We start from the raw sequence: 16,377 nt of genomic DNA, 5'->3' as shown, positions 1-16,377 counted from the left end.
AATTAAATTCCATCGACAGTAAAAAAAAAACAGTAATTTTGCATCTAAATCAAGTTTAAGAAAATCACTGCACTCATCCCTGGTACAGAATAAACACAGAGAGAGGCATGTACTCGAGAGCTCAGGAATAATGTGCATACTACTAACAGAGAGAGGCATGTACTCCAGAGCTCAGGAATAATGTGCATACTACTAACAGAGAGAGGCATGTACTCCAGAGCTCAGGAACTAACAGAGAGAGGCATGTACTCCAGAGCTCAGAAATAATGTTCATACTAACGAGAGAGGCATGTACTCCAGAGCTCAGGAATAATGTTCATACTACTAACAGAGAGAGGCATGTACTCCAGAACTCAGGAATAATGTTCATACTACTAAACAAGCAAAAAATTGGGGGAGCAAACCCTGAACATGTATATCTAAAGCCGGTGCAGCTATGAACCAAGCGACATGTATATTAAAAAAGAATAGCGCACACATGCAAAAGAAATGACTATCAAATATGGAGACAATCCATAAATAAAAATGGGGATTTAGTCCCACCATATGGCCATATTGTGCTCAAGCCCACCACTACGTCAATGTACCCCATTATCAGTGGGTCCTACACTATCCATAAAAAAGGGGTGAATCCAGCCTCTCTAACCCTTGGAGACAACACTCCTTGCTGGGAGAGATGTGCTAATGCACTACAAGGGACTCCTCCTATATCTACTTGATAGTGGACACTGATACAGTACAGGTGTGTGTGGGGGGTGGGGTGCTCAACCCCAGAAGTCTGGTCAGACCGAATACATAATAAACAAGCAAAAAATTGGGGGAGCAAACCCTGAACATGTATATCTAAAGCCGGTGCAGCTATGTTCATACTACTATCAGAGAGAGGCATGTACTCCAGAACTCAGGAATAATATCCATACTACTAACAGAGAGAGGCATGTACTCCAGAGCTCAGGAATAATGTCCATACTACTAACAGAGAGAGGCATGTACTCCAGAGCTCAGGAATAATGTGCATACTACTAACAGAGAGAGGTAATCACAGCACTAATCAGAGTGCATGGACTGAGATGGGGGGGGGGGTGGTTTGCTAGAAATCTGCATGCACTGTAAAAGTGTATCAGGGGATTTATAGTCCACATTGTCTCTCATCAAGTATCCAGCATCCAGCATAGTCCCCCATGTGACAAGGCTTTTTTTTTTTTTTCCTGAATGGGAAATAGGAGGGATGCAAGTTTACTGGTGGCTGGGATGGCCATGCATTATGCAACTCACTGACTGGCAATCTGCAAAGCTGTGGGTGCAGGACAGGATGGGCAGAGTTTGCCAGTGAATCCAGCACTGCTTGATTGCATACTGTACAGAGACAGCTTGGCAGGGAATACAAAGTGAAGCTCTCCCTCCCTTATACAGGAGAATTGTCGGGAATCTATTTGCGGGGATTTTGCTAGAGCAAAGATTCAGCACCCTGGACAGCGTTTCAGCTTCTACGCAAGACTCATCCAGGCATCTGCTCAGGGAGGAGGGGGGGGGGGACCCTACAAAATTGAGAGGGGGTCTTCTTGCTGAACCCTCTTTGGCACCATGTGGACTTCTGGGGAGATCTTATAGTGACAATGGTTGAATACAAATGGGAAAAGTGCGGGACTACACTGCAAGACTGCTGAATTCCCAGCGCGGATTGGTAGAGAGGTCCTGCGGAGCACAGTGAAGCGCCAGGGTGGGTCGGCTGGAGAGGTCCTGCGGAGCACAGTCAGTGAAGCGCCAGGGTGGGTCTGGGTCCGCTGGAGAGGTCCTGCGGAGCGTCTTAAAGAGTCCGGGTGAGTGCAGAGCGCTAATCAGCCGCCCAGAGCTGGGGGTCGTAATCAGCAGGACGGGGACACCCCCCCCCCCCCCTAAAAAAAAGTCAGGAATCTCAGCAGCACTGACCCGCAGCGACCTACCTGCTGCAGATGAGAGCGCTTCCTCCCCAGCCAGGGCACGCATGAGCGACAGAACTGCGCCCTAATCTCCTCCAGTGAGCTGATGCGCCTAGCTGGACCTCACTCCTACACTTCTCAGCCTATAGCCAAGCCATTGTCCCAAAAGTAAGAGTGAACTGCCAATGATCCCCCCCCCCCACACACCTTTACCCAAAGCCCATTGTGTGCAGCACCTCCAGGAGGGATCCCTGCTGAACAGCCTGTCTGGATTATCTGGTAGGTACAAAACAAAAAAAGAAAAAAATCAGGATATTTGGGATGCACAAAAAGCTGGTTGCAGCAGATTAATGGCAGCTTTCCCTTTTGCAAAAGCTTGGCAGATCCAGCTCAGTATGCCAGGAAACAAACAGATTAACTATCTCAGAGTCATTGCAAATTTGCAAAAGCTCCATCCTTTCCATGCAAAAAATAAAAAAAACTCCTTATTAAAATTCTGCCTTAAAATGCAGGCTGCCCACCCATGCCTGGGAATTACATGACTGCAAATATGCAATCTAGTGTAGTAATATGTATAGGAAATTTCAAGTGACTGTAGTACACCTGAATCCTTTAGGATGTGCTTGTTCAAGCTTTGCTTTGGGAGGTATATAGGGTAGTTTTATATGATACTCCAGCGCCCCCTGGTGCCCAAAGAATGAGACACCATGGTTAGAGAAAAAAAAAAAAATTAAACCCCTTGCAATGCTATCTTGCTGCAGTCAGTCACATAACATCACACTGGTGTTATTTTCAATTCAATTTCTCTTTTCTCTACAAAATGTTTTGATTTTGTTGCATTACCTTTATTTTCTTTTTTTCTGTCATCTTCTCACAGGGGGGGACCCCCAGCTCAGCAAGGATGTCCATAACAGTCTTGGGAGATACATTGAAGGGATAAAACTAAAACAGCTTAATGCCCATCGCTGGGGGATCGACTGCACGGATAATGATCTTGCTGGCCAACTCTTAATTTAGCTCTATTTTACTGCAAGAAGATTTGGCTGTGGAGATAATCTGTTTTTTTATATATTGTGATTTTGATTTTTTTTTTTTTTAATTGTCTTGTGATTTATTATTCTTTTTTTTTTTGCTTTTTTTTGCTGCTGATGGAAAGAACAGGATCAAGTTGAGGTCCTTGTGTTGGATTTTTCTTTTTTCTTTTTTTATGTTCGGACATGAGTAAACATATTTGGAAAATACACTCAGGAAGAGAGGGACCTTGCCATTGGGAAGTGTTCTATTGATTGTTCCGTTGAGTGATGCAGTTGGTATGAAAATCGTAGAATGGAAATTGTTTGGGAGGTGGTGTTTTTCTTACAAGCCAATTTCATCGTTTGCATGTCAGGTATGGTATAAAAAAAAAAAAAAAAATTAAAATTGTATTTGCATTTATTGTAGAATGTGATTTTTTTTTTTTTATTCTAAGCATACATGTACTGCATGGTAATACTTAGCAGTGTGCTGTCTTTTTCCTTAGCCAAGTACAGGGAGGAATAAAATATTAAGTGTAATAATTCTCCCAGGTGCACAGATCATTTGGTCAGCTATCATAGGGGGGACATGAATAGGTGACATAATGATGTGCTGGTGGCATACCTCTTCTTTTTCATGCATGTAATTCTAATATAGAGTGACATATATATGACATGTACGTAAAAATGTGGAAATGCGAACTTTTATTGAAATGCAACTGTCATTTTTTTATTTATTTTTTTTTTGCATCCAATATTTTTTTTTTATGAGACTGCTGGAAAAAAATGCTTTGAGAATAGAAAAATTATGATTTATGTGTCTAAAGCAATCTCTTCTATTTGTCCTTTAATTCTTCCTAAATGGCTCAAGAGTTGTGTAAGTTTTTCAGTGCAAGGACTGAGGATGTTATATGGGGGTGATAAGTCTATAAGCGGTATCAGAATTTTTTTTTTTGTGTGATTGTCATATCATTGCAAAAAGGGATGTGTTGTACGCCAGGCAAAATAGGTGTTGTCAAAAATAATGAATACTGTGGTTGGTGGGCAAATTTTTAAGCGCCTATTATAAAACCACAGCTAGTTGGGATTCTTCCTAATAATGGGATTTCATCTGAATGGTAATTTCCCAGTATATAGCATGATATGCATAGACAGTGGTAGTCTGGTAGTGGCTCATACCTACATCCCCCCCCCCCCCCCCCCCAATCTGCCACTCAACCACCCAATCTGCCACCCAACCCTTTCCCCTCCGCAAAAAAAAAAAAAAAAAAAACATAAATCGTTGCTTTGCGCTAAGGGACAGACTACAACCCCCACAATGCCATTGGCATGACGCTGAAATGCGATTGGATTGGCAAGTACTAAATAGCTGGATTGGATCCAAAAGATGGGATGTACAGTATTCGATCATTTAGTTACTTTCAATGGTGGCCAAAGGGGATATTGCTGAAATAAATTGTACTGGGTCTGCAAAGAAGAGAGCTCTTAGGCTGAGTGGATTGGAATAAAACAGTGTTGTAGAAAAAAAGAAAAAAAATTGAAAGATGTGCAAATTATTTTTTTTCTAAAATGTGTGCTTTTTCTGAGTAATCAGCTGTGGAAAATCAATGATTTTTTTGATGTTTTAACCTCTGGCTCCATAGTGGAGAGCTGTAAAGAGGTAGGAGACATTAACACCGCTCCTAGCCTGCAGGTTGTTATTCAAATGGCTGCACTCAGGGGGAATTGTAATGTAGACGCTGAAAAATGTGGCAGAAAGTAAGTTGCTTTGACTTGTTAGTGAACTTGTTCTAAGAAACAGATATGCTTTAATGCAGGACTGTGGTACCAAATACATGATCCTTGGTGTACCTTCAGTAGGGTGCCACAGTGCTGGGGCCATGAGGTCAGTGGCCTTTCCAAGAAGGAAGTCTCCCTCTTATCAACCAGATGTGCATAGTGATGAGCAAAAACACTTTGATCCACTGGCGATACGGCGAATAGCAATCTGCAATGCGGGTCACATGGTGCATTATCAGCCATTTGTTGCTTGTAATAAAGTGGGTGTAAACCTCAGAAGTGAAATATGAACAAAGCATATCCCTCTATAGTGTGTACTTGTCTCAGTCCACAGCACTAAGTGTAATTTCTGTCCACTGCCTCCTTCCTCTGCTATCAGCATGAGTCACTTCTGACAAGTTTTCCTGACACCAAGAGAAAAATGGTGACAGGGGAAGGAGCTTCAGCTGATTGACAGCCTCAGCTCTGTTCCTGTGAGCTGTGTAAAGGGGAGGGGAGGAGGGGAGGCAAGGGCGTAACTACAGGGGTTGCAGGGGTTGCAACCGGGCCCCATGCTCCAGGGGGCCTGTGTGGCTCCCCTGTACACCTGGATAGGAGGGGGGGGGGGCAGGGCAGGGGCAGCATGTAGAGAAATCACTGTCCTCCTTTTTCCTCCTGTAGCTGCAGGAGGATAATGGAGGCGATTGGCTCCCCTGTATGCTGCCCCCCACCCCCCACTCCTCCTATCCACTTCACTTGTGTTCTTCTGTCTCTGGGTTCCTGTGTGCTCCCCTGATCCCGCCCCCCCCCCCCCCCCACTGTGCTGCCGGCCTCCTCCCTCCCCTCTCCTGCCGAATGCTGCAGGGGATGTGTCACAATAGAGAACCAGGAAGGGGTCGGTAAATATGTAATTTACCAGCTCCTTCCTTTTCTGAATGAACAGAGTCATAGTCAGTGACATTGTAAAAAAAATAAAATAAAATGATAAAAAATAATACAATTAAAATGCCAAAAAAATAAACACTATTGACGCCAGGGGGTGAACTTCCAGGATCACAAAGTCTCCAAATAAAGTTTCTCGTGGGTGATACCAGTGGTGAGCGACCCTTCTTTTCAAACTTGCATCATCTGCTATGGAGTGGACTCCGTGGCGGTCTGCCCTCTGCTATGGAGTGGACTCCATGGCGGTCTGCCCTGCTCTTCACAGCTTAGGTCTTAAGTTATTACTAAAACCAGTAATAATCGAATGCAGTGGCAATTATTTAATATGATAAAGTGCAGATCCAGTTATATAGTCTTACAGATGCAACCGGCCCTTTGAGTACAACCATAACGCTGGTGGGGCCCATGCTGAAATTGAGTTTGACACCCTTGGCCTAGTGCAGGGTACTCCAAATTATGGCCCTCTACTACAACTCCCTTCATGCCTAGTCATGTCTGTAAATGTCAGGGTTTTACAATGCCTCATGGGATGTGTAGTTCTGCAACAGATGGAGGGCCATAGTTTGAAGATCCCTGGCCTAGAGTGAGATAATGTAATCACTCTGCTGCAGGCAGGAGGAAGCATTTCCTCAGTCTCCTCTCCACCAGTAATTACACTGCAAAATTCTAACTTCGTAGGCAGTCACAAGGTGAGAGTCTGATCCAGGACCGCCCGCCATCAGGGGGATACAGCCCATACACATGTACGAGGCCCGGGCGTCCCAAGGGGCCCCAAACAGGGTAGGGTTGCCATCTATCCTTGCAATACCATTCAATTGTAAGCTCCGCCGTTCCCTTGCAGACTGGCACTATGTGGAAGGTCCTGCCCCTCACTAGCCCTCACACACAGCTGTAGGCCCTGCTCTCCCCTGTTCTCCAGCTGTTCACGCCTGGACAGGAGGGGCAGCATTTACTAGAACCATTCACCTTTATTTTCCTGGGATGGAGGACATGGGACTGGAGGAGGAGGACATGGGATGAAAGAGGATATGGGACTGGAGGAGAAGTAGGACATGGGACTGGAGAAGGATGATGACATGGTAGGTGGGCCCTAGGGAATGTTGGTGGTCAGCCCTGGGGGGGGGGGCCCCAAAGAGGCCCCAAAATTGGGCTGCCCTGGTCCAATCTAACTGGCCTGTGTGAACACAACCAAGGACTGCAAAAACATCAGGATTTACATGATTGCGACATCTCTGAGTAGACATCTCAGTCCAGGAAGTAGATGCTGACCTTGATTGATGCATCAGAAAAAATGTAGATAAAAGCAGATGAAGGCATTATCAGGGGGAGTACTGTGATCTGTGAAAGAAGTATATAAATACCTGGTAGTGTTACACTCGGACATTACTGAGTATGGAGCTCTTAAAAAGAATCAACAACCCCCCACCTTTTTTTTTCCACCCCTCCCTACTTACCGAGCTGTCCGTTGCTCCCATTACTGGTACCCAACAGCCCAAAAAATCCAGTGTTGTCCTGCTGAGATCCTCTTGTTCTCTGTCACCTCTCGGCACAACGCTGTCATATCAATAATCAGGAGGCCCACTGGCTCTTTCTGGTTCAGCCAGCATGCCTCCTGATGATGCGCCCGCCCCCCACTCCTCCTTTAGGCACTATTCACATATAAGCATCTTGGATCGTGGGCAGATTTGCCGTGATTCTGTCGTGATCCTGAACTATTCCAAGTCGCAGGATACCCGTGCAATGGCACCCCGAACGCAGTGCAGAATCACGGGACGCCTGTTGCCCAAAAGAAGATCTTGTACTTTTTTTGGGCAACAGCCGTCCCGCTAAATGGACCAGTTTGCTTTAAATCCTGATCACATAATTAAAAGTTGTGTTAATGCGCCTAATTTTTAATGCACAATACAAAAATTTGAAACGCTGTTTCTGTTAGGTGGTAGAAAGTTGGCCTTCTCCAGACTTACTTAATTAAGGTTCCTCCTTCCTGCGATTAAGCCCCAGTTGGAGGGGCAAAATGCATCAGAAGGTGTGGCCTTTTGGTGGAGACTTGCAGGCCAATCTTGATTGCTGTGGTATAATGGCTGATCAGGGGAGGAGCGTCTTTTTCACTTGATGTAGGGTTCCTCCAGAGGTTGCTAGGAGTTCCTTGAGCAATGAGCATTTTCTGCCAGTCACCCCGCTGAGTAACCAATGACAACAATAATCTCTGAAGCTGTATATAAAAAGGGATTCTTCCCAAGGACCACACATGTAAGGAGCATTCTTCCCACTGACCATCACACTAGTGGACCTTGAGCTGTAGTAATTATTAGCAGCGGTTCCCTGAGACCAGGAAGCTATTTTAAGGGTCCGCCATGTTAAAAAGCTTTAGACTGGCTGGCCTAGTCTGAATTTAGCAAGTTTGGGGACTTGACTGACCTGACCTCAACCCGACAGAACACCTTTGGGATGAATTAGAGCAGAGGTCGTCTCGTCCAACATCAGTGCCTGACCTCACAAATACGCTTCTGGAAGAATGGTCAAACTTTCCCATAGACACACTCCTAAACCTTGCGGACAACCTTCCCAGGAGAGTTGAAGGTTTTGTAGCTGCAAAGGGTGGGCCAACTCAATATTGATCCCTACGGACTAAGACTGGGATGCCATTAAATTTCATATGCGTCAAAGGCAGGTGTCCCAATACTTTTGGTAATATAGTGTATCTGATGACAAGGATAGGACACTGCACATAATAAACAACCCAGTCTATGAGTAATGAAGCGGCTTCAGCCTGTCCCCTCCCAGGCCATGCCCCTCTGATGAATTTTGCTCTCTCAAAGGGCTTAATCTCTACAATTAAACCCCCTTTGGGAAGGTGAAATGCGTCATAGGGAGGGCATGACCTGGGAGGAGACAGGCTGAAGCTGCTTCTTTACTCTGGGCTGTTTATCATGTGTTGGGTCCTACCCTTTTCGTTAGACGGGACAAGCTTTCCGGATACCAACATTTGTCAGCGAGTGAGAGCCACCAGGTGGGCGTAAGCTGGTGCCTTCAGTGGCACTCCATTGGCGCTTTTCCACTGCATGGAACCGAACGGTTCGGCTCGCTTTCGTGCTTTTCCACTGCTGGTACCGCATGGTATGGTGTAGGAACGGTTCGGTACGGTACGGCGATGCTTTTCCACTGCATGGAACCGAACGGTACGGCTCTCAAAAACAGTACCACCTCGATTGTGGTTCCAAGAGGTACCATACCCGGTACCATATCCCACAATCCTTTGCATGCAGTCACTACTAGCCACTGATTGGTTAGAGAATCCCACCCACTCCGTTGTTATCCCACCCACTTAACTTTAGTACTACTTTAGTGGAAAAGCAAACCATACCGTACCGTACCGAACCATTCCAACACCGTACCATGCGGTACCAGCAGTGGAAAAGCAAACCGGGCCAAGCAGGGCCGAGTAGAGCCAAGCCAGGAATTGCAGTGGAAAAGTGCCACATGTGTTTTTAGAAGGGCCACAATAACTAAAGCGTACTTTGTAAATTTTGCATAAAGTAACTTGCAAGCTCTAGTGATGCAGCAGATATTGGAATCTGGGGCTCCTATGGAAATAAAATTCAGACCAGACACTAGGGGGTCTCCTCTTCATTTCAGGGGAAGATGGTGAAACATTTCGGGGTCTTATCACTTTGCTGGCCTATGGACTTATATTATATATACAATTATACAGTAAAAACTGTAGCTGTGGCCGTTGTGGGCTAAACCCAGTCTGAACTTTATTTCCATTGGAGCCCAAGATTCTTATATCTGCTGCATAACTAGAGCTTGCAATATAAAGCATTTATCTTTATTTGTTTAATTATGTCACATTAGTTTTTTTTTTTAGGTGGACTCTAAACATAAATCAAGGCCATGGTAGGCTTGATTTGCCCTAGTATCACAAGAAAAAATTCTCTGTCCATAGAAACCAATCACGGTCTTCCATAAATTCTCCTGGGAAATACCTGATTCGATTGGTTGCTATAACAATACACATTATATTTGTTTAGATACCATATAAAATGCTGTGTATTTCCTCAAAAAGAACTAAGAACATGATTACTGATTTTATTTAAAGCACTGTGCATAAAACCATGTAAGCCTGAAATGCTTCAAGAGATGGCAAAGTAGAAGAAGCTTTGTTTGACCCATAATTACTGAAATATAGCCCTGCGAGGAATAAGTCTATATAGGAAAGAGGTATAAATTAGGTTTTCTACAGGACTGCTAGGTGACTTCTCAACGGAGAGGTGTAAAGGTTGGTGATCAGTGAACAACTTTGAGGGTTGAGCTGGCCTTTATGTTGATAAGACCCAGTTGATATGTAAAGCCAGCCATAAATGGTTCAAATCTCAGCCTGAACTGGCAGAGATTCGAAGCATGTATGGGCATGCTGAATGTACCCAAGTTGATCGATCGATCAACTTGGGTACAAACCAGCCTGACGGATTTTACATGTGATTATTGCTAGTGGCTGTTATAGCCACTAGCAATAATCATTATGTTCTCCCGGTGGGGACAGTCTAACCCCCCATCCCTCCATCCCCACCAGTAGAACACAATGGCTCTGTGGGAGGGATCCCCCTGTCAAAAACACTCCGTCCATGGCCGGCCTATAGGTAACATACACATGGTCACCTGGGAGATGCCCGAAGGAGCTGTTTTTTTTTTCTAACTGGAAAGAGGCCCTAGGGGAAACTGAGAACATATTTGAAGTACCATAATAACCAATTAACCTAAGAATAACTTGAAAAAACATCTAGGAAGATGTCTATGACTAGATATACTTTTATGGCCTGGTAAAGAAAAGCCCAGAGTTTGCAAGTGCAACATGGACATCACATCCCATCCCAAAACCATAGGCATTAATATGGAGTTGTCCCCACCTTCCTACTTTACAGCTATAACAGCCTCTACCCTTCTGGGAAGGCTTCTCTCAAGTTTCTTGAGTATGTGGGAATTTGTGGCCATTAATCAAAACTCATTAAATTATATTTTTATGGAGTTGGCTTTGGATACAGTCACGCTGGAACTGAAAATGGCCTTTCCCAAACTGTTGGCACAAAATTGGAATCTCACCGTTGTCTAAACTGTCTTTGTCTCCTGTAGCATTAACAGTACACTTCACTGGAAATACATGTACTTAGAAGGGTGTCCAGGTACATTTGGTCATCTTTTGTACTTTACTGAAAGTCCAGCATTTTCCAAAAGGCATTATTAGGCTGGTCATATACAGTATCTCACAAAAGTGAGTACACCCCTCGCATTTTTGTAAATATTTTATTATATCTTTTCATGTGACAACACTGAAGAAATGACACTTTGCTACAATGTAAAGTAGTGAGTGTACAGCTTGTATAACAGTGTAAATTTGCTGTACCCTCAAAATAACTCAACACACAGCCATTAATGTCTGAACCGCTGGCAACAAAAGTGAGTACACCCCTAAGTGAAAATGTCCAAATTGGGCCCAAAGTGTCAATATTTTGTGCGGCCACCATTATTTTCCAGCACTGCCTTAACCCCCTTGGGCATGGAGTTCCTCAGAGCTTCACAGGTTGCCACTGGATTCCTCTTCCACTTCTCCATGACGACACCACGGAGCTGGTGGATGTTAGAGACCTTGCGCTCCTCCACCTTCCGTTTGAGGATGCCCCACAGATGCTCAATAGGGTTTAGGTCTGGAGACATGCTTGGCCAGTCCATCACTTTTACCCTCAGCTTCTTTAGCAAGGCAGTGGTTATCTTGGAGGTGTGTTTGGGGTCGTTATCACGTTGGAATACTGCCCTGAGGGCCAGTCCCTAAAGGGAGGGGATCATGCTCTGCTTTAGTATGTCACAATACATGTTGGCATTCATGGTTCCTTTAATGAACTGTAGCTCCCCAGTAGCAGGAGCACGCATGCAGCCCCAAACCATGACACTCCCACCACCATGCTTGACTGTAGGCAAGACACACTTGTCTTTGTACTCCTCACCTGGTTGCCACCATACATGCTTGACACCATCTGAACCAAATAAGTTTATCTTGGTCTCATCAGACCACAAGACATGGTTCCAGTAATCCATGTCCTTAGTCTGCTTGTCTTCAGCAAACTGTTTGCGGGCTTTCTTGTGCATCATCTTTAGAAGAGGCTTCCTTCTGGGACGACAGCAATGCAGACCAATTTGATGCAGTGTGCGGCGTATGGTCTGAGCACTGACAGGCTGACCCCCCCTCCCCTTCAACCTCTGCAGCAATACTGGCAGCACTCATACATCTATTTCCCAAAGAGAACCTCTGGATATGACGCTGAGCACATGCACTTCACTTTTTTGGTCGACCATAGCGATGCGTTTTCTGAGTGAAACCTGTCCTGTTAAACCGCTGTATGGTCTTGGCCACCGTGCTGAAGCCCTGTTTCAGGGTCTTGTCAATCTTCTTATAGCCTAGACCTTCTTTATGTAGAGCAACAATTCTTTTTTTCAGATCCTCAGAGAGTTCTTTGCCATGAGGTGCCAAGTTGAACTTCCAGTGACCAGTATGAGAGAATGAGAGTGATAACATAAAATTTAACACACCTGCTCCCCATTCACACCTGAGACCTTGTAACACTAACGAGTCAGGAGGGAAAATGGCTAATTGGGCCCAATTTGGACATTTTTTACTTAGGGGTGTACTCACTTTTGTTGCCAGGGGTTTAAACATTAAATCTGTGTGTTGCGTTATTTTGAGGGGACAGCAAATTTACACTGTTATACAAGCTGTACACTCACTACTTTGCATTGTAGCAAAGTGTCACATGAAAAGATATAATGAAATATTTACAAAAATGTGAGGGGGTCTACTCACTTTTGTGAGATACTGTACTTTTGACTATATAGGTAGGTATGTTGGTCAGGTGTCCACAAACTGTTGGCCATATACAGTATAGTGTATGTCTACCAAAACCAACTAAGACTACATGGCAAGCTTTTCATTATTAGCTTACAACTCTCAGATTGGCAGCGTACTTATTTACATTGCTAAATACAATTTCCTCTTGCTAATAGCATACATTGTTTTATTTTATTTTTACTTTTGATGTTGTGCTTGTTATCTTACTCTTCTATTTGGCATTCTATAGTGCAGTTATCTTACTGAACGGCCACTCTGCAGAATATGAACACATTACCATTAATGGGGCTCGGTAATTAGTTACCATGTTTTCATTTGTTGGCTCACATTTGATTTATGTGCTGTACAGTGCTCATTCCCTCCACCTCTGTTAGCTTACCATTTATTTTGTTCTTATAAGCACATTAATATCTTTCAGATATCCCACCCCCGAATGTATATTTGCAGGAACTTGTTTCTTTTGCCTTCATCTTTGTTATTGAATTAATTTATTTTATCGTTCTGGCTTTCCTAGGCTTTCCTGGTTTCCATTTTTTAACCAATATACAGAACACGCTGTCCATGTTTGGTATCTCAAGGCTTCAATTTGGTTTGAGTTCAGGCACATCCAGTGAAGGACACCGATAACACTATAGTATAAAAAGACATTTTACACAATTGTGCACTTCTAACCTTGTGGCACCAGTTTGAGGAAAGGCCCTTTTTGTTCCGGCATATACAAAGCCATCTCCATAAAGACATGGTTTGACCAGTCTGATTTGGAGGGACTCAAGTGGCCTGCACAGAGCCCTGACCTCAACCCTACTGAACATCTTTGGGATGAATGACAATGTAGATTGTAAGTCAGGTCACAGAGGTAGGAGGAAAATCTCTCAATGTGGACAATTATTCCAGTAACTAGTACCAGAGGCGTAGATAAGAGGGGGGTCAGGGGGGGTCCAAACCCCCCCAGAGCATCGGTCAATTTCACAGCAGCTAGGCTAGTGTATGTAGCTGCGGGAGGCGCACTGCTACTGGGAAGACCACCTGTCTTATCCACGAGGCTGATAGGCAGTGCCCTTCTGACATTGAAGCCATGTTTACTATTTGCTTCACGTGGCAGATGTACTAATTATTGTTCTCTGGGTACTCAAGGCTGAACCCCCCCAGGAAAAAAAATTATCTACGGCCCTGACTGGTACCAAAAGTGGGATTATCTCTAACTCTGGGCAGATTTCCTTTTATGTCTTGTTGTGTCCATAGGACAGGAAGTGAGAGGAAATTACTCCAGCAGGGACACAGACAGAAGGTATAAAAAAATTCCATATATGAAATTACCTGTCCTGGTAGGAGATTCAATTCTGCAATACCCTGGGTGTCACCAGGACAAGACGATTTAGGGTAGACCTTCTTGGTGGTGGGTAGGTCTATGGTGGCTCAACTAGAGAATGGAACTCAGATTGTAAAGATTGTAGGGATGGATGAGGAGCCGCATGCATTAATGAAAGTTTTGGAAACTCTGGTCTGTTGAAGAATAATGATTACTATATTAGTGTATGACTTAAAACATAGCCAGTGAATTTTTGGGGATTGGCTCCTTCTTGGTGGTGGGTAGGTCTATAGTGGCTCAACTAGAGAATGGAACTCAGATTGTGAAGATTGTAGGGATAGATGAGGAGCCGCATGCATGTATGAAAGTCTTGGAAACTCTGGTCAGTTGAAGAATAATGATTACTATATTAGTGTATGACTTAAAACATAGCCAGTGAATTTTTGGGGATTGGCTCCCATTTCTCAGGACTTTGGTAGTATTAGATCTATTGGTGGTAACTGTAGTCTGTGTCCTAATATAATATCAGTGTTTTTTAGTAACTATTGTGCTTGCAGTGGCAAATAAGTTTTACTAAAGAGCCAAAGAGGGTGGAGCCTCAATCCCCTGAAACACCAATGAAGTGATCATTGATCACCAACCAGCAGTGGTAATTTTGATTTCATTTTAGTTATAGTCTTTTGACTAAAATGCTATTTTAGTTATGGTTGTATTTTAGTCTTTTGACTAAAATGCTATTTTAGTTTTAGTTGTATTTTAGTCATCTGAATTGTTTTCGTTTTAGTCATATTTTAGTCAACTAAAATCTCCAGTACATTTTAGTCGACTAAAATCTTATACATTTTTGTCAACTACAAATCAAATAGGTTTAGGTAAATTGTAATGCATTATTTAAACATTTCTCTAGATATTCCAAACTAATTATATACTCTTGGAGTAAAAATCTAATAATATGTTATTATTTATGGTATTAAGGTTTGAACACGCACTACAGACACAGATTTAGCCATTGTGATAATAAAATCTTTATAAATAAAACCAAAATTCATAAAGAAACAAAAATATTGCTTTTTGACAAACAGAAGTCCAACTTAAAAATACAAAAAAACTGTAAACTCTATTGGCTATAATGTCATTGCACATAATACCTGAATATATTACCAACAATAATTCTTAAGAAAAAAAATAAGAAAATCCTTTTTCTTAATTTTTTCTCTTTAAGCAGCTTAGTAGATGCCCCTTACTTATGATTATGCGGTGGTGCAATACATGTATAAACTTTAATGTGCTATTATTACAGGCTCTGGATGGAATTGTGTTGCCGATTTAGAAATGGCCAGCAGAGGAGTGTTCATTTTTCAGGGTATTGGGTGGAGCCCCAATCCCCTGAAACACCAATGAAGGGATCATTGATCACCAACCAGCAGTGGTAATTTTGGCAGCAAATTTCTATTTAGTTTTAGTCATAGTCTTTTAACTAAAATGCTATTTTAGTTTTAGTCGTATTTTAATCTTATGACTAAAATGCCATTTTAGTTTTAGTCGTATTTTTTTCATCTGAATTGTTTTAGTTTTAGTCATATTGTAGTCAACTAAAAAAACGTTAACTTCGTTGACGAAAGTATTTTCGTCTACGAAATTAACACTACCAACCAGGTAGAGTTTCCATGACTTTCTACCTCGATAACCTTCACCAAGACATAAAATTTAGGGGAAATTTCCCCAGGACACAGTCAGGACTCTCTCTTTTTTCTTTTGGTGAGATGCTGTTTCTTTGGCTACCTTTGTTTTCAACTAGCTGAGTAATTATTCCTTGTATTTCTTTTTGGAAACCTAATTTTGCAATGGTGGAACAAGTATGTTGCTTCTACACAATCTGCAACATGGAAATACATTGATAATTCAGAGCTTCTGCATTAAACACAAATAACGTAAAAACAAGAATTCCTTTCAAATGAATTATTCTCTCCCCTTTGTAAAGTAGATTACTTTATTATGCAGCTAGTTCTGTGATAATCTGGAGTCATGGTCATATTATGCATTTGCTACGAAGGTGAGAGATCTCTGCCTCTCGAACAATAGCTGTTGATATAATCACACCAGCATCTTGTATTGCTGGTTCCTCCATCTCCTTATCATAGAAGACAGTGGTGATAGCATCTTTATATAAAGAGCAACCATGGCCAGGCAAAATCACTCAGTGAACAACTAATGATATCCAGAAAAATCTGCAAACTTGCTTAACCACTTACGCCCCCCGGAAGATTTTACCCCCATTCCGACCAGGGTTTTTTTTGCGATTCGGCACTGCGTGATTTTAACGGACAATTGCGCGGTCGTGCGACACTGTACCTAAACAAATTTGACGTCCTTTTTTTCCCACAAACAGAGCTTTCTTTTGGTGGTATTTGATCACCTGTGCGATTTTTTGATCACGCGCTATAAACAAAAAAAGAGCGACAATTTTGCAAAAATAACAATATTTTTCACATTTTTTTATATGAAATTCCCCCCAAAAAAAATGTAAAAATCAAAATT

The 16,377-nt window shown here is 42.9% G+C and overlaps 1 protein-coding gene and 1 long non-coding RNA gene across 2 annotated transcripts in view; both read left to right on the top strand.

Moving 5' to 3' along the window:
- Positions 1 to 1,558: 1,558 nt before the first annotated feature.
- LOC309567006 lies at positions 1,559 to 1,894 on the top strand. The gene is made up of 2 exons (XR_014225910.1): positions 1,559 to 1,737; positions 1,793 to 1,894. It is a non-coding gene; the product is annotated as an uncharacterized lncRNA (long non-coding RNA).
- Positions 1,895 to 2,654: 760 nt separating this feature from the next.
- The window catches only part of CA10 (carbonic anhydrase 10), a 305,312-nt gene continuing 291,589 nt past the window's right edge, over positions 2,655 to 16,377 (top strand). The window contains exon 1 of the mRNA XM_082272483.1: positions 2,655 to 3,306. Within this exon, the coding sequence (XP_082128609.1) occupies positions 3,246 to 3,306 (61 nt within the window). The 5' untranslated portion in view covers positions 2,655 to 3,245. The remainder of the gene's footprint in view (positions 3,307 to 16,377) is intronic.

The sequence above is a fragment of the Pelophylax lessonae genome, assembly GCF_965119305.1.
Source record: "Pelophylax lessonae genome assembly, chromosome: 11".
Lineage (NCBI taxonomy): Eukaryota > Metazoa > Chordata > Amphibia > Anura > Ranidae > Pelophylax > Pelophylax lessonae.
This window is presented reverse-complemented; position numbering and strand designations above follow the sequence as displayed.